At 37.5% G+C, this 24,977-nt stretch overlaps 1 protein-coding gene across 1 annotated transcript; it reads right to left on the bottom strand.

Moving 5' to 3' along the window:
- Positions 1-11,335: 11,335 nt before the first annotated feature.
- Positions 11,336-19,138, bottom strand: chst10 (carbohydrate sulfotransferase 10). The gene is made up of 6 exons (XM_036557726.1): positions 18,848-19,138; positions 17,010-17,137; positions 16,145-16,278; positions 15,754-15,988; positions 15,384-15,489; positions 11,336-13,889 (listed from the first exon to the last, which is right to left on the bottom strand). The coding sequence occupies exons 2-6, from the start codon at positions 17,107-17,109 to the stop codon at positions 13,340-13,342; spliced, it is 1,125 nt and encodes a 374-aa protein (XP_036413619.1). The 5' UTR covers positions 17,110-17,137; positions 18,848-19,138; the 3' UTR covers positions 11,336-13,339.
- Positions 19,139-24,977: the final 5,839 nt, after the last annotated feature.

Raw genomic sequence — 24,977 nt, 5'->3', positions numbered from 1 at the left:
TAGTACACACAGTACCTGTTCAGTTAGGATTACCTAGGAGTCAACTGTATGCTCCCTCAGGCTGAAGTTGAGTTGTGAAAAGTGGAGATTTCGGCAGGTTTTGGGGGGCACGTTCAGCAGCTGATAATAACGCCATTTTCTTTACTTCATTTGAAAACAAATGAAGATCTCGGTTTGGATAAAATTTGTTCCTCTTGTGTGCTGCTACTGTTATCTTCTTTCTCCACTAAACTTGATGTCTCTGAACTCATCAGGACTCAAGTCGTTAATTTCCACCTCTGCATATCTCTAACTTTAGCTGGCTAGCTTGTTGCTAACCGTACTTGCTTTTATGGAGGTGTCCATGTTTTTCCACTTTGTAGCTCCAAAACATGGAGGTCGAAAATGATGCAATAAGCTCTGAATTCCCACTTCTGAGCCAAGTCGAACAGAGCAGAAGACTCAACGCACATGTTGTTACTGTACCCCCAGATCCACTTTAGTGTTATTAAAATGAAACTAACTAACTAACTAAATAACTAATTAACCGAAGAAATAAATAAATAGTCAAGCAAAGGAAAGCCTGAAGTCCATGTCCACCCTCGCTCCCCCAAACTCAGTTTAACTATTTAGTGACGATTTTCCACAAGGTTATTCAAATAGGAGGACACTTGTACCAGAACAGACCTATGATGAATGATGAAATAATGAAATCATTTGATAATATAATTTATTTTTTAATAATGTAATCTAGTATTAATACTTATACAGCCATATGCAAAGGTTTAGGCACCCCTGGACAAAAACATGTTGTGTTGTTATTGTAAGTGAAAATAAGTATATAGTAAATAAGTAACGCATCCTCTACCGACAGCCCAAAAGTTATGGCGCATATTATATTTTAGGTTTTCTTTTTTTCAATATGATCCAGTATGTTGAACTTGTGTTGAAAATGTGCCCTAAAATTAGCAGAAAAATGCCATATTTACATTCTCTATTGACGATGTGTTAACTTACTTTCACTTAGAAAATCATGTCATGACAAGAGTGCTCAAACTTTTGCATATGACTATACATTATATAGTATTCAAATATAATCTAGATTGCAATTCATCTTTCTTTTTATGAAAAGCCATGATGCAATACACCACCTCAGTGATGAATGAGCAGTGACACTGCTTGTATCAATAAATAGTTGATAAATGATACATTTCAATTCACATGCATTTACTATTTATCAGTATTGCAGAGACTAATATATTGCGAAGCTCTAGTGACTTGCCTGGTCATAGGTGGACTCTATATCTATATATGCTATATCTCTTATGCTTGGCACTTGTAGCGCTATAGTGCTACAGGGCAACTGGCTCATTGCCAATTTATGAAGTTATCATTCAGTTCTTCCCATAACTTCCTCATAACAGGCTCTCATCACATGGATCTAGATGATTAAGCTTTTTCTTAGACTGAGACATTTCTGATCTAACATGTCAATAAAAACCAAAATAGCAAGCAGGAGGTGCCCAAAGATGACCTTAGAACTGCTGTTTAAAAAAAGTGGTGTTCAATTGACAGTACTGCACAACCACTGTTAGGGTATATTTGCAAAAAGGAAATGAACGTTTGGAGACTGTGCCAACTGTTTCACACACGTGCATTCATTAAGCTGCTTAAACATTTTCAGAGGAAGCATTCTTTAAAAGTTAAGCTCTTCTTTGACATGAAAGGTGGTGACCAGGAAACTGAAGTGCAGTAATTACACAGAAACAAGAGATGTGGAAACAATTCTGGCCTGGGGTCATTTTAATAATTGACATACCACCTGAGCTTCAGAAAACACACTGTACAAGAAAGGTTTGCTAGTCATCCAGATTAGTTTTCCTCTTCGGTTGCATTAAGCAGTCAGTCAAACAGACTTGATAATGATACTGTGTGCCATACCATTATCTAAAAAAGTGGTCAAAATTAAGCTTAGTTAAGATGACTACTGCTACTGTTTTTTAGATATGCAATGTAACTGTGGCCATTTTTACATATGTGATGATAACTGTCATAGTGTCATAAACCAAATAAGCAAGTCTTTTTGAGATTACTTATCAACTCAATGCAGTGGTGAGCTATTAGAGCAAGACTTGTTGTTTAGACAATATCAAAACTATCAAAAGTCGATATCAAACGTAAAAAATATGGAAAATGGAAAACATAAGACCTCCCTTACTATAATGCTAGCTTCCCTATGGGGGACTATGTGGACAACAATGGAGCAGATGAACATTTTTTGGCCATTTGGACATTAAGCTTCTAAAAGACATTTTTAACAATTGACTGAAACCTTAGCCAATAGCTCATATTCACAGTCATAGACTCAGCTAAATGCTTGGCTGAATCTACCAAGATACTGCATGAAAAAAATACATCCTGATTGGACAGTTTTCTAGTAGGCGTTTCAAGATCTTAATGCTTTTGTTTCCAACCAAAACTTAACAATGAAATAAGACTATTATTATAATACTTGCATAGTTTAAATGCAACAAACATGACGATGAAATAAATAAAAATGAACCGAAATTAACAATATATTTTTTAATAGAAATGATTAGGTCATCTCTGAAGGCCTAATCTTGTGGCGTCAGATGCCATCTTATAATGGAAGTACACATCTGGGCACAACCTGTTAAATTTTTGGTGCTAATGTGCAGCAAAATCCACCACAATTAAGGTACCCTTCCTCCTAAATCACCACAGATTTCTCGAGTTCATGCTTTTAAAGTCCAGAGTACAACTGATAACACAAGCAAAACAGGACAGTCAGTGATAACCCAGGGATACCTTCTTAAGCTAAAGCAGGCATGTCAAACTGGGGACAAGGTTTTGCAGATATTAGCATTTACCCTCGTCTAACACTCTGAATTCAGTTCATGAAGGCCTTGCTAATTAACTGATGAGCTGAATCAGGTGTGTTTAATGAGGCAGTGTGCTGAAGTCTGCAGTGTTTTGGCCCGCAAGGACTGGAGTCCAACACAAGTGAGTTAAAGTATAGCCTGTTTTTTCCTTTCGCAGCATAGTTCACCATAACTAGCATAATGACGCTACGTTTATCTTCATCAAAACTGGAGCTTTGACGTGAGGGGTTTTTTCTAACAGCGTTTTAAAAATGACACAGACACTACAGACAAGATCTCCACCGTTCCCTCTTATTACCTTCGTGTGTTAAAGTGACAATGAAAATCCGTCAGATGAAATATTACAGTGATGGTGGTGAATAATGAGGAGACGAATAACATTAGCGGGGTTAGATAAAGCGTTCTGGGGTTTGCAGCAAGTATATGAAGATTTTTAAAATGCTAGTGCGGTGCAGAACTGAAGAAGCAAACTCTGAAAACCAAATGTGTCTTGGGTAATAAGCTACATTTGGCATAAGAGGAAAATTGCAGAAATTAAACTATTCCTTTAAGAGCCCTCAGGAGAAGCAGCCTAGACACAGTACTAAGACACCTCACTGGCCTCTTGGGGCCTATTTTCAATTTATGCTTGAATTCACTCTGCTTCTGCTGCACACTGTGCCTCTAACACCCCACCCACCAACCAAAACACGCTTTCAGCCCCACAGTCCACCGTAGCAGGTGCGGCACATGCTCCAGAGGACACATGCATGTGACGGCGGCACCATTCACAAAGGCTTCCACACAGGGGTGGTCAGTCTCTGCCTGTTGAATGCGAATTAACTCAGGCCACTAGGAGTGAGGAGTTCTTATACAAAACCATGTGCTGTCTGTGAGTGGGAACATGATGAGAAACACTTACTGTTATGAATGGAGCTTTTGAATGCGCACATGAGCAATGTAGAAAGGGAACATATGCAATATGTATGTGTGTGTGTTAGAGAGAGAGAGAGAGAGAGAGAGAGAGCAAGAGAGAGAGAGAGAGAGAGAGAGAGAGAGAGAGAGAGAGATGGAGATTGTTTCCATAGGAACCATGTTTTCCTCACACTGATTTTTAGAAATAACCTTCAATTGGCTGATAGGAATAATGCTAAGTTGACATGGCACATGAGTTGCTTGACCCTGTAATATAGTGCCAGTCAAATTGGCTTAAAAAAATTTCTGGAAGTTCTAAAATACAATCTCATTGAAACATTATGAAGAAACGCTTTAACTAGAGTTAGAATCTGTTTCACCTGTACAATTTAAATGCCACTTCCAACCAAATACATATAGTAAACTCAGTCTTTAGTATTAAAGATTTCATAAATGTATGAGTGGGTTAAAGGGTTATATAAACAACAATGATCAAATAAATAAAAAAAAAGAAAAATAAAATAAATAAAAATAAAAGAGGGTCCTTATCACAGACAACAGAATTGTCCACTTTTGTTTTAAATAACAGAGCTTGATATAGGATGTAAATTTTGTTTAGTTTCCAAACATATTGCTTATTGCCCAGTCTTATACAGACTCTAAGCTGCAAAAACAGGCGGTTTTGAATTCATTGTTTCTGTGATGTCACGAAAATTACATTTACATACAGTATATCTAGTTTTTCAGCCCACCGCAGTTTAGTCCCGCCCATTCAAGCTGGGTGTTCCCATCCAACTATTCCAAGAATCATTTTAATATTCTTGCTTTACATTTTTAGTTTTAGTTTGCTGAAGCCTTAAGTGAAGTTTCTTAGATGACTGAGTGAGCAATAAAGTATTGATTCCAGCAGCACAACTTGTTTGGAAATCACTGCAATATGAGGCTATTCTCTTTTTAAACCCCTCCCCAAATTGGTGGGCAAAGCTGTTTATATGCTATAGAAATAAACTACTTTAAAATACATAATATTTCAGAAATTGATTTTCTGTGTTTAAACTGAGATTTAAACAGCAAACTGCTCCATCTGTTGTACAAGACTGCTGATACAGCTTCATTTCTCTGCTAACTTGTTAGCAAACTAAAGGTAAAAATGCGAAGCGCTACAAAAAAGACAAAGAGCAAAGCACTAAACTACAGGTTTAAACCAAAACTTGTAGCCAGACAAAGCAATAATAAACAAAATCTATGCACGTTCCATTCAGACTTCTCCAACAAAAATACACGTTGCATTTTAGAGTGTGCATGGCTGCCTCACTGAGGCTAACCTAACTGAGGGTGAGTGAAAAATGAAATTTTTTTTCTACGAATGGCCACAGGCTGGTGAGTTGAAACGGGTGAGAGAACGTTAAAAATGTAATGAAACAGCTTTGTGAAGGAGGCCCCTTTAAAACATAACACTATGGATAACAATGTGTTTTGTGGATACACTTGAGTGTAGGATTACACATAACTCTTTCAGACTGTAGCTTGTGAAACTCCTGGTTTCTGTGAAGCTGCTTTCTTTCATTGCCTTTTACATTTCATCTTGTACCCATGAGACTGTAATTCTAGACTGTGCCAGTGAACGCAGCTTTGTGTTGGCCGAGGTTGTGAAAATTACTTTCCATGCAATTTAATGACAATAACTACAGCATAAAACATTTATTACAGAATCTAATGCCTTTTTCCTTTTTATTTACATTTCTGATGTTTTTTTTTCTTTGGTTATCAGTTAGTTGCCTTTTTTCCCTGCTAAAAATAACAGAACAGCTTCAGATATGCGGCGTATCAGTCGTCCACAGTTTTTTGTTCTATGGTTTAAATTCCCTGTCTGGACCTAATGCTATCTAACAGAGACAGTTCATCTTAGGCAAAAAAGGTGAGGTTTGTTTGAAATTACATAAATGAAATTTATATCAAATTTTGAGAAAGTTTTTACTTTTTACATCCTAATAGCCACCATCATATTGGGCAGATCATCAGAGACAGACATTTCTAATCTAACGTACGCTCTTAACTTTACTTATCAAGTAAACTCTTAAAAATGCCGTTCTTCAAGGGTTCTTTAGTAAAGGCAATGGTTCTAAGTAGAACCGAGTTCTATGTAGAACCATTTCATGCTTAAATGGTTCTTTGCATGGTGACATCGTTCTTTGGATTGATGGAAAATGTGTTGTGAATGGTTCTTTATAGCACCCTTGACATCTTAACAATAGAAGTGTACTTGATAAATGCAGTTGGAATGGCAGGTCAGCTTGTATACAAGTGTAGTTCTGCTTCCCTCTAGTGGTTCATACAGGTAGCGCTAAGAGGTGTTTCAATTGGGCAACCCTATTTTTTTGTTTTAAAATATCCAGCTTTACAGCAAAATCCTGCTTTGTGAAATAGGACTTTGGATTAAAAAAAAATGTTACAGAAAGAGAAAATTCACATTTTTTGTGAAAATTCTGGCCTAATTAAAGAATTAAAATGTAAATAAAGTCATTCAGAGTGGTTTGGTGTGAAAAGCTCTGTTGAAGAGAAACCAAATCAGAATTGGTCACAGTGGTGGTGATAGGAACCAGATGTCTGAAGAGTTTGTCTCCCTCACATAATGCTACAACATGAAATGGTTACAAATATGCCGCCTGATGTCTGAGACATTGTATTATGACAGTCTCGAGATAAGATTGTGGCTTAAAATGTATTTTTCAAAACAGCACAGAGTGTGCTATGATGCAAAATAGTCCCCAAAGAAAGCTTAAATTTCAGATTTACTATTTTATCATCATCAACATTACACATAAAAAGCCTGAAGATGTGTAGATTCACTTGTCATTCTAGATAGTGGATAAAATGTTTATATTTGCGTTAGTCATCGTGACCCCTGGTTCTAATCACCACCACTGTAAAGGAAAGAGAGTCTGTCAGTTTCTCCATAATGAAACATTTAACATAAAACCACTCTGAACAACTGTTTTACATCTCAATGATGAAATTATGGAGAAATTTAGAAAAAACATTTAATCTATAAGGGAGGTAAACTTTTTTTTTTTCTTTTGTGTGTGCAAAAAGGTTTTCCAGTCATAGTGGTTATTGTAAAGTTTTACTTGGGTTGCCACCTCAGCCCTGTAAAATTCCTGCACACTTGATCAGCGGCTTGATATTTTGCTAAACTCAATGAATGAGTAGCTGTGCTCGCAATAGCATCCAATGGAGATAGATGGCAGTTCAGCTGTAGAACCAAATTTTCTTAAACTACTGCGTTGTATTGCTGCACTAAAAATAGAAGTGCAAGAAAGGGTTCTTTCCATGATGCCATGGAAAAATACTTTTGGTTCCCCAAAGAACCTTTCAATGGATGGTTCTTTAGACAACGATTTTGTGAGTTTGAAGAACTTTTCTAAAATTTAAAGCACCTCCACAAAATGTAAAGGTTCTAGGAAGAAACTGGTAAAGAATCTTTACGATATGTGACGGTTCTTTACACTCATAAATATCTTGTAGAAAATAAACATGGTACTTTAGAGAACCAAACCAAAAGTGGTTCTTGTGGCATCACTCATAGAACCCACCAATAATACACATTTCAACAACTGCTCCTACAAAGAGGCTAAATGAAATCAATCAAACTCCTTTATATACAAATGTTTTCCCTGGATAAAAGGAAGCAGTTTAAACAGTTTCAACTAACATAAGAAATGCTAACAAATGAAAATGCTTGTGTGACATTTTGTATGCAGGAACAGAATAATCTTTTCCTGGACAGACCACTTAAATTCCGGATGGGTGGCGACTTGTTCTCAGTCATAGTGGAGACACTATGTTCATTATGTTCCACAGGTATTTCCTTATATGCATTTTGTGGTTAAAGCAATGGCTTAGCAAGTAATCAAATTTAAGTCCAGTCTTACCTGTACCACAAGTCAATCAGCCGAGGCACGTTTAACATGTGAAGTTTGCTTCTTTAGTTTTTGCACCAGAGCTATGAGGCTAATGTAGCTAACAAGTAATAGAATATAGCATGGTGCAAACTTGTTTATGTGGTTTCTAGACCATGTGGCACACTGTTTTTTGTAAAAATGGAAAAAAGTACATAGTTTGCACAGCTAAAACTTTGGACACCAGACATGTCTTGGTTGACTGACTATATTTAGGTTAAAGGGAATGCTGCATAAATTACAAACCTAAAATACAAATAACAACAGAAAGCTGTGGTTTATATATTCTACTTATTTTCAAAACAAACACATTTCAATTTTGATTCTTGCAACATATTTCAAAAAAGGTTAGGAGAGCAAAGCATTTACCACTTTGTAATCTTGCCATTCCTTTTCACAACACTTAAAATATGTCTAGGGACTGAAGACACCAATTGAAGTCTTTTGGGTGTAATTTTGTCTCACTCTTCCTGCAAACAACTTTTTGTGGCATACAAGTGTATGAGATCTTCACTGTCGCACCACACATTCTCTACACCGATGCTTCAGGACACAGTTATACATAAGCTTTCCTTTTGGAACAGTGCAGTTTAAACTGGCATTTGTGGATGTAACTACATATTGTAGTGCTTGACAAAGGTTATAGTGCCAGCTGAGGGATCGGAGAGCGCAGTTATTCAGCTTGTGCCCTTGCCCTTGCATTGAAATTCCTCCAGAAATATGCACCATAGAGGGTGAAATATCCAAATCTCTTTCTATCTTTCTTTGAGGAACAATGTTTTTAAACATTTCAACAATTTTCTCACGCATTTGTTAGCACACTGGTGATCCTCGGCCCATCTTTTGCTACTAAAGGACTAGGCCTTTCCTGGAGGCTGCTTCGTACCAAATCATAATTACAACCTCCTGTTTCAAATCACATCATTATTTAATTATTTTACCTCATTACTAACCCTAATTTGTCTCAACTTCTCGAATGTGTTGCAGGCCTGAATGGCAGGAATGGATGTATATTTACAAATGAAATAAAGCTGGTCACAGTGGTGGTGATAGGATACAGTTTAAATTCCCTGTCTGGACCTAATGCTATCTAACAGAGACAGTTTATCTTTAGCAAAAAAGGTGATGTTTGTTTGAAATTACATAAATGAAATGATTATCAAATTTTAAGAAAGTTTTCACTTTTTACATCCTAATAGCCACCATCATATTGGGCAGATCATCAGAGACAGACATTTCTAATCTAACGTACACTCAACTTGCACTTATCAAGTAAACTCTTAAAAATGGCAGTTCTTCAAGGGTTCTTTAGTAAAGGCAATGGTTCTAAGTAGAACCCTGAGTTCTATGTAGAACCATTTCATACTTAAATGGTTCTTTGCATGAAAGGGCCAGGGTCTGTCATGGTATGGGGGGGGGGCAGTATTAGTGGGTAACTTACACGTCTGTGAAGGCACCATTAACACTGAACACATTTTGGAGCAACATACGCTGCCTTCCAGACGACGTCTTTTTCAGAGATGACCTGAAAAACATGACGATGCCATGCCACGTTCTGCACGTGTTACAACAGGATGACTGCGTACTAAGAAAGTGTGGGTGCTAGACTGGCCTTCCTGGAGGACCTTGTAAAACAGATGAATAGCAAAAATGTCTGCTTTCAAAACTGGATCAACTTGTGTCTTCACTCCTCAAACGATTAAGTGCTGTTAAAAGGAAGGGTGATTTTTACTTTTTACCTTTTATATTTACACGGCAGTAAACATGCACCTGTCTCAACTTTTTTGGAATGTGTTGCAGACAAATCATCAAATTTGAAAACAGCATAGATCCACAAAAAAATATAAAAGTTAATAAAACATCGAATATTGTGTTTTTGTACCATTTTCAATTTAATGCAGTCAAACAGAATCACTGCTTTCTAATTTTGTTAGCGTTCCACATACTGTCCCAACTTTTTGGAATTGGGTTTATAGATTTTTGCATAAATGTGCCATTTTAATCACAATATCAGGACTGTCCTATGGGGCTGCACAATCTAGACTACAGCAGTCATACCAAAATTACAATGCCACATATTGTGATAGCCATCTTCTTAGCAACATACTTTAAATGAACTGGTGAACCCTTGAAATGCAATATAAAATTGCCTGCCTGTATTACTTGGACAAAAACTATGTTCGTTAAAGCATGTGAATGCCTCGATTTATCCAAACACCCACAGAAATTCATGTGGGATGCTCACTACAGATAAGAAAACTGTGATTGGTAAGGGAGGTCATTTGCATACTGTAACTTTCTGTGAAATCAGGATTACAAAGGCCAATATCGCACAGTTAACAAATGATGTACTGTGCAGCCCTACCATCCAATGAGAGAAGTGGTAAGGGCCATTCTTGCTATACTGAGTCACATTATTCTTCCTTTCCTACTTATGTGGAGAATACAGGCAAGAACCAGGAACAAAACACTGGGCTATTTTGTGTTTACCAAAAACAAAGACATGCACTGTGTCATGTTTCTCAACAATGAGGACTTTCACATCCATGTTTGTAAGTTGAAGAGGAGATATTCTAATTTAAACTGAAGGGAAAGTATTTGTGCGTACAGCCCTGTTTTCAAGAAAAACATTCTTTACATTTTCACGTTTTGTGATGGACATCATAAACAGATGTCATATGTTCAAACTAGGACTAACTTGTCAATACAAAAAGTAAATCGTTACATACACTCTTAAAAAAGATGGTTCTTCAACGGTTCTTCAGTAAAGAAAATGGTTCTATCTAGAACCATGAACACTTAATGAACCCTTTGCATGATTAAAGGGTTCTTTCCATCATGAAAGGGCTCTTTAGATAGATGGAAAATATGCATGCATATGCTATAAACTGTTCTATATAGAACCTTTTTGAAAAGGATTCTTCTATTGTTACAAACTTGATATTGTACCAATAGAAGAACTCTTTTAGGTGCTCTATAGGCTCCATATAGAACCTTCTAAAGCACTTTTTCTATGAAAGAACCCTTTCATGACGCAAAGAACCCTTTAATCATGCAAAGGGTTCTTTGAGTGTTTACGGTTCTATATAGAACCATTTTCTCGACCAAGGAAGAACGCTAGAAGAACCATTTTTTGAGTGTAGCCTAACTGTGCAACTAATTATGTTATATTGTTATTGTATTTAAAACTTATAGCAGAAATAACATTTCCAGCAACTTTGGGCTACATGTGAAAGATCTGGGCCCATATCATGAAAAAAACTCAAATTTGATCACTTTTTTTTTTAATAATAATAATTGTTGTACTATGTAAACATGGTGAGTGTACAAACAAACCTTTCACTCTCCAGTCCATATATGGAAACTGAACTCCAAACACAGCCAATGTTTCTATGATTTCATGAGAACCAACTCATTTTCATATATACATGTCTTTTCAGCTACAGCAGTTTAACTCCACCCATTCACACTGAAGTTATAAGGAGTGTTTCAGCCTGGACTGCTTTTTCAATAAAGCAGCCAATCAGAACAGATGTTATTTACATATATTATTATATAGTCTTAAAAGGCACATAACAAAAAACACTAGGGGTGCCCAAACTTTTGCATATGACTGTTTAAACATAAATTAACTGTTACTTCACAATACAAAATGTGCTGTTGATTAAAAAAAACGAGAGACATTCATCCATAAACACAGTCAGAGGTGTGCTAGAAAATACACGTTCACATTCAATGTGAGACATTTTAATATTTATTAGAAATTGTTGTCGGGATTCTTCAATAATATTATCCTATTAGTAAATAAACTATGTTCCTCTGTCAGTTTTGTAAGTGGAGTCGGAGAGGCAGACATTTGGAAGACAAGTTGATGCATGTGTCCCAAAAAAAAACCAAAATGGGCAATTTCCCAAAATCCACAGCCCTAAAAATGATAACTATAGTACCTGAAGCAGAGAATAGAGAAGAATCTTCAGTGTGCAGCACACAGGTTAGTTACTTTAGAGCAACTCTGTGATTTACTTTAACAAAACTGTTTTTAGATGCTTCAAGAGCTCAGAGCAATTTTCTTGCCCCATAAAGGGGCAATGATAAAGACCTTTAAAATGTACTGTTTACAATGATGTAAACAAAGCTATTAGAACGTTTGTGGTCAGAACGTAATTAGAACTTGTGACTCTCACATACACAGTACTATGCAAAAGTCAGAGACCAAACTTTTCTCTACTTAATCTCCAATCAAACAGCCATTAAGTTCATCAATTTTCAATGTCAGGTTGTTGAGGCTTCTGTGTAAATTTAACAGAAAATTACACAGAAGCCTCAACAACAAATGATTAAAAGATTCAGTGTAAATGGAACTCCTAACCAGCGTAAAAGACCTGGTAGACCACCAAACCCGTCACCATCAGATAAACTTTCATAAGCGATCATCTTGGAGAGAGAGGAGAAAATCAAGCTTCACTCTTGATTGTTGTGTTTCTGTCTATCCTTCCACTGTGAGAAGACAACTTGACACTATGAGTCTGAAAGGATGTGTAGCAGTCAAGAAGCCGTTGACGAGAAATGGAAGCAGATAAAAAAGGAAGGAAATTGGCACTAGAATCTTATTTCATGATTTTTTTTAATTTAATTTGTCAGGATTCAATTAAAATTGGAAATACCAGCTTCTAGTGAGTTTTTTTTTCTCGAAGCGTGAAGTGAACCATGTATGTCGCTGTTAAGATTTCTTGGCTTGTGAGAAATAGCAAACGTAGCCAACTTCTAAGACTGAATTTGAGAGGTTTGGAAGAATATTCCTGCATATTTATTTTAAAAACTGAAAGAAAGTCTCCCAGAAAGAAAGAAACGCTGTAATGAAGGCAGAATGTGGACAAATAAATACAGAAAAATTTAATATTGCGTTTAGTTGTTGAGGCTTCTGTGTAATCTGCCATTATATGTGTTTTGCTTTTTTCCTTGTAATGCTTAAAAACCTGTGCATAACCTGTTCTTAATAGCTGTACTTTTCACAGGAATTTAAATTAACGAAAAGGAACACATTTGCACAGTACTGTACAGCTTCAGAATTCAAGGAATCTGAGAAGAACAGCATCATCCAGTTTTACAGAAAGTTGCAGGAAGACCATTATGCTGTTCTAAAGTCACAGAGTGTATGTAAGTTCAATTTCAAATGGGTAAAGTACCTTCTAGTAAAATACTAAGAGTAACCTTTGTTAAATAACATCAGAATGTGGCACTTTCATTTTCATATGGCAAATACAGTAGCAACCAAGTATCAAGACTCAAAAACTGGGACCAAGCAGTAACAAGGCAGCAATCAACTTCACCAGAATGATGCTCTAAACCCCAGCAAGTCCTTTTTAGCTGCTCCACTTCGCAGCTGCTTCTTAGTGTTGACCTAAAGATTGCTTCATGTAATAAAATCATGACCATGAAAAACACATAGCTGGTCCAAGGTCAGTGCAAAAGGGCAAAATTTCAATACCATCTCTATCAGGCAACAGAAAACACTGGTTTGCCAGCAATCTGGCAAATCTCTCCAGTATTACAAAATATCCTTTAGTAGTGTGTTCCACAAAAATAGACATAGCAAGCCTCTCATCAGTCCAACAGGAAATCGGGTCTGTGGTAGCCAAAAAGGCTGAAGTCACCCTGGTAACGAGCATAGAGGCGGCGAATGTCCCGCTTGCTGATTCCAGAAAAGTAGTGCTCCACCTTGGTCTGGTTGTAACGGGTTATCCCTGGTGGGATGGTGGGGTACGACACCAAATCTGCAATGCCAGCAGCTTTCAGAATATATGGGGCGTCAAGCTCAAGAGTCTCATGGTGCCCGACCACATTGTACGAAACGTCGCATGGAGCGCACAGTTCAGTGTAGGTTAACCAGTGGATGATGTGGTTGCCGAACTGCCGATCCAGGTGCTGTCGGCCAGGCTCATCGCCCAAGTAACGGACAAAGTCCTCAAAGTGTAAGCCAGCACTTTCGTCAGTGTCTTGATGACTTTTGCGGTACTTGCGAATAATGGCAGGTGCTATGTTGTGCTTGTACCATGGCTCGAAGCGCGGGTTCTTCACAAACTTGTCCTTGAAGGCCGATATGAGACGCTCAAAGGGGTCTCTGACAATGAAGAACTTAAAGTACGTATGTAATCTGAAACACCATTTAAGCAAAGTAGTAAGTAAGCAAGTACTATTTTTTCAATTACATTTTTAAATAAATCTTTCTGAAGCTTTTGTACAGTCAGATGGTCCTTGCAAACTGTAAATTTTCAAGTTTACCCCAAGGAAGTTGTACTAAAATGGCTGACAAAGTCATGGGCAGGTTTCATGCTACATGAGCTTACGAGCTGTGGCGCATCACCATTCACGATATTTCCTGATATCTCTGAACACTGTAGATCATGCTGGCCTTGGTCCATCTCAGCGCTTTTACACTAGCATTCTAGTGATGGATTCTAGAATCAGTGGGCCTCATTCACCAATAAATTCTTAAATTTGTTCTTGAAAAAGGCCCCAAGAAAAAGTCTACATCAGATTCATGACGTTCTTAAATCACAGACCTGCCTTTGTGCTTTTAAATGTGTGTGTAGATTCTGTTCTTACCTAAGTAAGTAAACATTGGTGAATGTCAGAATCTTTGTGAAGACTGTGTGAGTGGGTTTTAAGAAGAAATTTCTTCTTAAGAATGGCTGGTGAATGAGGCCCAATGCTTTTAATAATACGAAATCTGGTTGCAGGTTCCTGTATCAAATAGTTCTAACATACTAGTCCTGTGCAACCTCACAGCTTTCAAACAATTCCCAGGACACTAGGAAGCTGTTAATAAAAAAATCTCAAGGCAGGTAATTTGACCAAAAAAATATAAAATAGAAATCAGTATTACAGTATTATTTAACATTTTATACACTTCTGGCTCATAGAATTCTTGAAATATTAAATCAATTATGTAAAAATGTTTCTGAAGAATAGTTTGTAATATTTAATTTCAGTTATTATTGTATACAACATGATAAAAACTATTAACATGACAAGTGATTACAAACTTTTGGATACTAGTGTAAAATTGTACCAGTGTCTTGTGACCACCTAAACAAACACAACTGGTAGGATTTGGTGATGTGACAATTTTCTGACACTGTGAGATGACAAGGACCATCTGAATGCATAATTAGCCTTTACCAGTTTCCACACACAGTCTAAGCCCCCGTTCATACGGCCCCAACTAATGTGTGACATGTTTCCTCCAAGAATCAAGTGTAACTGAATTTGGTGGATGCTGAAATCTTGCCAGCACCACTAAATATAAACAGGAGAAGGACACTAAGTCATCCTTCTCACCCAAAGAGACCAATGTGCCATCTTTAATTTCCGGCTGCTGTTAAGATATAAACCTCTTAAATAATAATTAAGTTATAGTGTTAATGTTATTAACAGATACTAGATAGAGATGAATTAACAATGTTCTACTGATTCATTTACAGTATCGACAGGTAATTAATGTATTAAGGAGGTCAGTGACTTTAGACAGACAGGTAGATATCTGATCTTAAGCTTAAATTAGGAAACTTAGAATTAAATTAGAAAAACAGTAGTAATTCCTATTTACAGCCTGTGAGTTTAACTTGAGCATAAAACTTTTCCAGACCTTTCAGTGATCTCTGCGTCACTCATAGAGGACAGGCGAGGTAAACCATTTCTCTCGTGGTCATGGACCACATTCTCAGGTATATCTTCAACCTTGGAGAACTTTCCTAAAAGTAAAGAATCAAGACAGAGCAGTGAGAGAACCGTCACACAATCTGCCAATATAAGTCTAGCACCACAGAAAGCTGTGACTACAAACTACAATTAGCCTAAGGCTGAACTGCTATTGTAACCAACAGTGTTCCTGGTTGGGTGTACTCCACTGCAGCACTCAGGAAAATGATTAAGAATGACTACACTGAAGAAAGCTCACTTCTGCGCTTTACTGTACTAAACAAAAACCAGAAACTGTACTGAACAAAATCTCTCACCATTGAGAACAATGAGAACCTTCTTCCATTGTGTGTTGCCAACCTTGGGCGTCTGGCAAAAAAGGATCTTGTATTTGTCACAAACAAAGATGCGGTCGAGAACAAACTTGCGCAGTGGAGTGTGAGTGAGGTTCCAGAGAGAGGAGTTCCTGCAAACGCTGGACAAAAGCTGCAAGCGCTGCACAGTCACTGAGTGCCAGTCTGAAAGCTCGACTTCAGCCAGGCCACCTGAGGACTACACAGACAGACATACCTTAGAAGCTCATGTCTGAGACACTATTTTTCACATCAACAATTGGTAGAATTCTCCTTTAAGCAAACCAACACCCTCAACACCCACGACAAGAACTTTCACCCAGATGCAGACAAGTGAAGTGCTAATAATTTGGACCTGGACACTGAAAAGCTGAGTCACTGCTGGAGATGGCTGAGATGCTGCCTTCTGTACGAGCTGCTCGGGTGGGGCTTTCACAGTCTTTATGGGTGAAAAGGTCCAATTCAGCATTTCAGGCCTTCCCCCATAGTCTGAAAAAGAATGTGTGGACGTTATGGGTCAAAGGCTATATGACAACAATATGACACATCAATTACTTTAGTAATGTAGTTATTATCAACTTATAATTATACAGTTATAATTATTGTATAATTATATAATTTTATGTATTTGATTATAATTAATTATAGAATTAATCAGTTACTAGTTATATCAGTAATAATTATGATCGTAATTTTATTAATTAAACAATAAAAATAACAAATAATTTTTAGACTTCTAAAGATTCCAAAACATATGACTGAAAAATGAAACAAAAAAAGCCTTTAAAAAGACTTCATTAACAAAAATAAAAACACTATGTGGCAAAAAAAAAAGATATAAATAGGTGTCCATCAGGCCCTGTTTGTTACTGTAAGACAGACCAGCAGGAGAAGTTAAACTATGCATTATTATCATGTCAACCATCAGCTAATCATTTTTTAAATCAAGCTTAATTGAGTAATCGTGGCAGCCCTACTGACAACTTACTATTTCTTAGACTCAAACAAACTGCTTGTGTAGAAAAGTACAATGAATATAAAATACAATATACTATAAAAACTATAGAGTGTAACTATTAGTCGTGTATTGCACATAAACAGCTGTGCAGCAGTGTGTAACATATGCAGCCTCTTGTTAGCTTAACCTTACAAGCTCAGTTCCAGAGTGACTAAAACATTGACGCTGTTTTGCAGCTTTGACGAGCCCATGTGACACTTACCATCTGGCATTCTGAAGCCGAAGTTGATGAACTTGCTGGCGAACACAAGGACGAGCAGCACCCATCCACAAGCACCAACCAACAGCCAGTGACGCCGCATTATTAAGCCATGGACATAGTGATGGAGCCTGTGAAGGAAGAGAGTGAATGCTTTCAGAAATAAAAAAAAACAAACAAACAAAAAAAAACATACAAGTAGCCTCGCTACATATTCAGTTTTCCTCACAGTCAACAAGAGCTACAAGCAGAAAGAAGTGGCTGAGAAAGTCTTTTCTCCCTCTAAAAAACAAATCCTTCAAACAACGTCATTTCCTTCTCGAGAACTAAGGAGGGGCAAAGTGAGACCAGGTCATATGACTAATGTCTACAAACAGAAGCCAACTCTCTGCTCATACTCTTGACAACTACTCCATAGAGAAAAGACACTGCACATTAAGACTGGTATGCCTATGGAACGCCTGTGGAACAACTTAATTTTATTTACACAAAGCTTCTCACAACAAGCACTGTCCCAAAGCAGTTTTACAGAAATGCAGCTCGAAACCTCTCAATGTCGTTGAGGATGGCAGGAAAAACTCCCTTTGGGCATGAGGAAGAACGTGAAAGGAACCAGGACCGTGCCCAAAACTGCATACTACCATACACACGTCAAAAACAGTATGGCTCCATTAGACGCGCATGTGTATTGTATAATAGATGGTTACAGTCCAATAGTCAAAAGTGAAAGCATCCTCTTCTGGAATGATCACATCAAATGCTTATTTAAAAAAAATTATATATATATATATATATATATATATATATATATATATATATATATAAATAAAACTGGTAATTTTAGGACAGTAACATTACTGCTCATGTTCAGAGGTCAGGGTTACTAGTGGTCCTCAATAACACCAATGCAAACCAAAAACAGAACACAACACCTCAAATACTAACGATTTAAACAGCCTGTACCGCTACATTCCTGTAACTCAGTAATGCCTGTAAGAACTGCCTTCATGTTCGAGTTTGCATGAACATGACAAGCATCACTTGCTCTGAGCTACTGAAATGCAGAAGAGTAAGTCAGCTAGGTTAACATCACTGACTCTTCTAGGTCAATGTATTATAAGGGGGGATATAATACTAATAATCTGTTCAGTTAACTTACTGGATTTTAAAACGGGGACAATTACTGTTTTTTTCTAATTACTAAGAATTAACATCACATTATATTGACTCCAATCACTTTCACAACAGTAACATGGTGCCTGGAAAGCGCTTGTGTTTATAGTCTCTCGAATAAACGCGACCAGATGCATTTTGTGCCCTTTTTGTTGTATGTAAACGAAGCTGAAACCAGCTTCTTATTCTTATTCTCCCGTTCCACCTTAAATGTGCTGTAACTGCAGCACCATTTAAGGTGGTTCGAACAAGAAGCTGGCGAATAGGAAGCCAACTTCAGGCTCACTTGTAAAAAGACAATCTTTTTAATGTTATTAATGCACAGATATCCTGAAAGCATCAGCGAACCTGTTAGCCGAGGATACACTAGCTAGCTAACCTACGTTTCCACACGGTTATCTCAGGTGGGTTAGCTAGGTTAGCTAGCTAAGTAGCTCGTCGGTTAGCAGGAGCAGCATCAGTTTCTAACTAGAATTCATCAGACACGAGCAGCTCGATATATGGCGGTTATTCTCTACAGCAATTGAAGAAGACGAACTAAGCAAAATGACGAGCATTAAATGTACTTTTACACCGCCAGGCAGTGCAGTGAGGTTAGCGCACAGCCTGCTGCTATTCACACAAACACAAACACACCGACCCGCTCCTCGAAAACGGTCCGCGTCTACCTTCAGTGGAAGTCAGAGCTGCGGTGCTCTATATCGTAGTGTGTCCCGCCGCCGCGCTGGAGCGACACCTCCAACAGTTTCCATGACTTTTCGGGCATTTTTCTCTCACAGGCCGCTGTTGGGTGATGGTGATGATGCCTGACTGATGAGGAGCCCCCTGTCATCCTGACTGCAGAGAAACAGAGCTGCTCCGCCTGGCGGTGGGTGAGGGAATTACCGCCACACTGCTTTCACGTAGGCTCCACTTCAGTTCAGCCTCAGGTGAGAAGGAGCATCAGTAACGTAGTTCAGCCATTCAAAATATTCATCTAAACTTCGATAAATCAGAGCAACCGGTCATTTTACCCTGCTTAAATCCAGTAACCCATAACCAGCAGTGAGACTGAGTAACTTTGAAGCAGTAAGCAAGTTAATGTTGCTCATCTTATTCAGAAGACCATCCAGTAATGTTACCCTGATCAGCAACTTTGAGCAACCAGTAACTCTGCTAAAACCAGTAATGTCATTGTGTTATAATGTTGATTAGGACAAAATAAATAATACGTAAAATTAAGAAATAAATACTGAATGCTTGTGGGCCCCCTGGTGGCTTGGGGGCTCAACTGCTTATAGCAAGAAATGGTTCTGAATGTTATCTTCCTAAAAGTTAACTAATCAATCAGTAATGTTAGCCTTCCTAAAACTGAGTAATTAAAAAATAAATAATGATACCCTGCTTAAGTTCAGTAACTCATAACAACTAGGAGTGAGAATGAGTAACTTTGAAGCAGTAAGCAAGATAATGATGCTGTTCTAAACTTTAGAAGACCATCCAGTAATGTTGCCTCCTAAAATTTAATCATTTAAACAACCAGCAATGTTAGCCTCTTAATGTAGTAACTTTAAACAATCAGTGTTGTTACACTGCTACAACTTAACCAGTAATGCTACTCTGCTAACATGGTAAATTTTTGAACGTTCAACAATTTTTACCTCCTAAAATTCAATAACTTTGAACAACCTGTAATGTTACCCTTCTAAAACTCAATCAGTAATGTTACTCTGCTAAAGTTATCAACTTTGATCATTCAATAAATTTACTCCATTAAAATTCAGTGTATTAGAACAACTAGCAGTGTTACTGTACTAAGTAGTCTTTCAGTAATTTGTTAAAATTGAATTACAAGTTAGTCTACAATAAATTAGTAATTTGAAACAGTGAGTAATGATACCATCCTAAAATTTAGCAACTTTCAGCAATGTTACTTTACCAAAATATACTAGCTTAAAACAATAATTTTACATTCCTAAAATAATAACTAGTAATGTTATCCTGTTATAAAGATTAATTTCACCCTCCTAAAAATTAGTAACGTCTAGTAACCTTTAACATTGTCCTCCAAAAATGCAGTCATTTTTAATAACCTGTAATGTTACCCTATAGGTCTGATGTGATTTATTAGTGATGGTAAATGAACCTTGTGTATCTGCTTATCAGATTAACTAATCCACATGTGGAGACTGGTGGCTTATTTAGTTTGACCGTATTTGAATACATCTTGACTGTATTCTCTTTTCCCAGTAGGTTAGTTAGAGGTCATTTTTCCTTCCAGGATGTTTTGGGCATGTACCGCTAAACCATGAAACCATTTTCCTTTTACTCAGTTTCTGAGAAAATCAGTGTTTGCTGATTTGTCTGAGGTTCAGTGATTGTGTTGGCGATGTTTTATGAGACAATATACAGGACACAATGATATGTAAGGCCAAATGTAGCCTAGAGAAAATACTAGAAAGAGACTGATGAGCAACTGAACTTTTAGCTTAATTAGCCTACATGTAACCTTCCAGCTTTGCTAGTACATAACGTAAAACTTTAACTGTATGGCCAAAAGAGATCACACCGATACGAGCTTGCTGGACATCCCGTTCCAAAACCATTAATTAGTATTAATATGGAGTTGCAACTATAACAGCCTCCACTCTTCTGGGAAGGCCTTCCACAAGATGTTGGACGAGAAGGCTTGGCTCACATTCAACCTTCCAGTTCATCCCAAAGGTGTTCAGTGGGGTTGAGGTCAGGGCTCTGTAGTTGCTCCACACCAAACTCATCAAACTATGTTTTTATGAACCTCACATTGTGCACAGGGGCACAGTCGTGCTGGAACAGGAATCGGCCTTCCCCAAACTGTTGCCATAAAATTGTATGTGTGTAATTGTCTATGTTTGTGTATGCTGCAGCATTAACATCACCCTTCACTGGAGCTAAGGGGCCCAAACCCTAAAAAACAGCCCCAGACCATTATCCTTTCTCCACCAAACTTTACTGTTGGCAATATGCATTCTGGTAGGTAGAGTTCTCCTGGCATCAGACTGCCAGATAGCAAAGTGTGATTCATTACATTTCCACTGCTCCAAAGTGCTTCACGCTACTCCAGCTGACACTTGACACTGCACATAGTGATCTTAGGCTTATGTGCAGCTGCTTGGCCATGGAAACTCATTTTATGAAGCTCCCGATGGACAGTTCTGTAAGCAATGGGTGTAGCTGAAACACAACCTCAATAACTAGGACAGGAATCCACATACCTTTGGCCATATAGCGTATTGGTTAATAAGGATTGAGTGTAAAAAGATTCTGTTGGTGTGTTTGCATGACTGAAGACACCTTGACCCTTTTCTAAAGCTTCAACTTTGCCTTTATAAGACTTCAGTGACTTTAAATAGGAGAATTGGGAATACCAGGAGGTAACTGCAGTGTACTTCAGTAATAAATGTTGGCGGTACAGAGAGCAACAAAAACAATTCTGTATACATTTTAAACACACTGTAAAAAGGATTGAAATCAAGTCTAAGGAAAAGTCATTGTCAAAGCATTACTTTTATTTCCATTGTCATTTTAAGACAGACTGGGCACCCTTGATTACTGCACCCCACAAACAATATGGGGACTGCTATTTCTAAAGCCGTAATCACACATAAGAAAATAGGAGCCTTCATACACTGTAAAAATGAACCCAGGCAAAACTTCAGTCTTTAGTGGTGACCCTGCCACTGGATTACAAACCATCCCTGAGCCAGTTTTCATTCTGCCCTTTCATGCTGATCTGAGAACAGTTAAGTCAGCTTCTAGTTGGCTGTTAAGAAACCTCTTGCTTCAATGATAAAAGGCCAAAGAGTTTGTATTGCAATTTGTAAACACTGGATTTTAAAGGGATATTCACCTTTGGCAGTTGGACTGGTGAACAGTGACGGTAAAGCAATTTGTGTACACTCTTAAAAATATAGGTGCTATAGAAGAAACCACTTTTGGTTCCGTAAAGAACCATTCTATGTATGGTTCAAAGAACGTCCACATAATGTAAAGGCATACATTATTTGCTAAGATTTTAATAGATCGCACAAGCAAGTAAAGGACCATTTACGTACTAGGGAAGCATCATAATATCAGAATTATATCGGTATCAGCAGATAACTGTTTAAAGAAAAACATTGGCATTGGACCAATGTTCGGTCTGACTGATGTTTCAAAACTATACTTGATTAAGCATTTATTGTATTCTGATTGAGGAAAATGTTTGGGTGACACTGGGATACTGCGTTAAAATTGTTTTTTTATCCTTTTACTACATAATCCTCTATTACAAAAAGACTAATTTAAGAGGATTGTAATGCATAATATGTAAATCTAAGTGGATCTATTCCCAATTTCTATACTTTAGAAACGTGTGTGTATCGGCATTGACCCTGACAGATACATACATGAAAAATATAGGATTCTAAATGTTGGCATAAGGCCGGAATTTCCACATCTGTGCATCTCTACTAGCAGAAATGTTCAGAGTTATTAGTTGCAGGCATTGAATTGTACAAAAGTAAACTCCTAAAAAAAAAAAACTATCAGGTTCGACACGACTTCCAAAAACAAGCCTTTTATGATAGAAAACACAAGGTTGAAGGACAGAACTGAAGCACTACAAAGCAGTATTGTTTCTTACAGTAAAGATGTTTGAAGGAAAGAGGCAAAACAACTGGAAATGGTAGTTTGTGCAGCAGCTATGCTAGCTAGCATAAAAGATAATCCAGCTGAAGTTTTAGAGGAATGTGATCTGTAACTTACCGAAACTTGAATGCTTGCTTTTTAAAATGACATGCTAGCCAACCATTTCTAGTTGTTTATCTGCTTTGCTTTAAACAGCACATTTATTGCCTGTAGAGCTCAATTCTGTATCAGACTGAATGATCTTCCATAATGAAAGGTGTGTTTGAAGCTGTATTTAACGGTATGTCCAAGTTACTGACTCAAGTCCCCACCTCTCTCACCTTTACTTAAAAAAAAAAAAAATAGTAGAGGTTTCTATAAACCATGGAAATACAAATGACTAACTTGTATTTAGCCCATGAAAGTTGTATAACTGATCTGCAATCATTTTTATGATGGGTCAGATTGCGTTTGGTCTGTTCCTGGATCAACATGAAAGGCAAATATCTATCTATGGCACTTATACAATAGCACAGCACTGATCAACAGGTGTCCTTATAGAATGAGGCAAAACACTGGGGAAATGTTTTGTGCGGCTACACAAAATAGTTGAACATAACACAATACCTATGGTGTTACTATGCCATTGTGCCAGGTGCTCAGAGAACAGGTGCCTGGCATAGCACTGTTGTGTCAAATAGTGTTGGTGTTGACTTCATGCACTGTCCATAAAAGGTACCGTTGTTAGAACGTGCAGTTTATACTATAAACTACATGTAAAACTTAGGCTACATTATTTTATAGTCAGGTAATTTGAACACCATGAAATGAACATATGCAGTCCAGAAATCAAGAATGTATACAAAGCTCAGCATCCACAGGTCACAGCAGCCTCTTAATGTTGAATCTGAAACAGTCCTTTAGCCATTTGACACAGCCCAATGGTAGTTGGACATTTTTAAAGGTACAGGTAAGATTATTACATTTGAAATCCATTTAATGATTGACGTCTTGACTGAGCTACTGGTACCGATCTTTATAGCATTAAGGAAGTTCTTTGTCAGCATGTCCAAGTCTCATTCTGTCGTTTCTAAAAGGGCATTTCTAAAAAGCTCAGCCAGCTAGTCACTGCGGTATTTCACTAAAAGGTACTTCTTAGTCTACTCACACAAAATAAGATGCTTTCAGACATGATTTTTAAACATAGTGAAACCTTCGCATCAAGCCTGCTTCATTTCACACAGTTGCTATCTTGTACTAAGGCACTCACAGTCCTTCTTCAGCCTTTCATCTATGGTCTCCATATATCTCCTTTAATCTGTGCGTTTTTATAGTCAACATGTTTTCTGTTGCTTTTACGCTCTTCCACAAGCAATATGAGCTGTTCTGCAACCACCTTAAAGGGGCAATGTCAGCATTTTTCAAAACATCTGTATAATAATAATTCAATGGTTGAGATAAAAACAGTCATTCAGAGTGGTTTGATGTGAAATGGTTCATTACAGAGAAACAAATTTCTTAGATAACTACAATGGTGGTGATAGGAACCAGGGGTCACCATGTCTACAACACAAATTTAGCCTTTTCATTTACTACCCAAAATGACCAGTGAACCTACACAAACTTCTTTGGGGACTGTTTTCCCTTAAAACACAGTGCATGTATCACTCTACCATGAACAGACTAAAAACAATAATTCACACATTAAGACATGTCTCAGGCATCAGGCAGTGCATTCATCACCATTCATGCGATAACTTTCTGTGAGGGAGCTTTTAGAGGCATTGAACTCTTCAGACATTTGGTTCCCGTCACCACCACGGTGAATAATTCTGACTCTCTAGAACAGAGCATTTCACATCAAACCACTCTGAATGAATTTACCCTTAATCCCCTCGTTGCACTGCAACCATGACAACAGAGCTTTGATTGGTCAGCTTGACTAAAGAAAGTACCGCTGTTAGTCAGTTTCAGACTCAATATGCAAGATGTGATTAATAAGAATGTTTGTTTTCAAAACGTGACATGCGTTTTATTGCCCATATATATCAATCAGTATTGGTATGACCAAGCCTTGAACATTTAACACTCTCATTTTAAATTATCAACTTTAACTGAGAAATCCTGCTTTGTGAAATACCTCCAGCTGTCATGCCATGTTTCTTGAAAAGG

The sequence above is a fragment of the Colossoma macropomum genome, unplaced genomic scaffold (assembly GCF_904425465.1).
Source record: "Colossoma macropomum unplaced genomic scaffold, Colossoma_macropomum, whole genome shotgun sequence".
Lineage (NCBI taxonomy): Eukaryota > Metazoa > Chordata > Actinopteri > Characiformes > Serrasalmidae > Colossoma > Colossoma macropomum.
This window is presented reverse-complemented; position numbering and strand designations above follow the sequence as displayed.

Excerpts from the sequence above, each read along its gene's own strand:
- chst10 (XM_036557726.1), bottom strand. The coding sequence starts at position 17,109 with ATGCGGCGTCACTGGCTGTTGGTTGGTGCTTGTGGATGGGTGCTGCTC. Across the intron at positions 16,279-17,009 it reads CGGCTTCAGAATGCCAGATG|ACTATGGGGGAAGGCCTGAA; the intron begins GTAAGTGTCACA and ends ATTCTTTTTCAG. Across the intron at positions 15,989-16,144 it reads CTCAGCTTTTCAGTGTCCAG|TCCTCAGGTGGCCTGGCTGA; the intron begins GTCCAAATTATT and ends CTGTCTGTGTAG.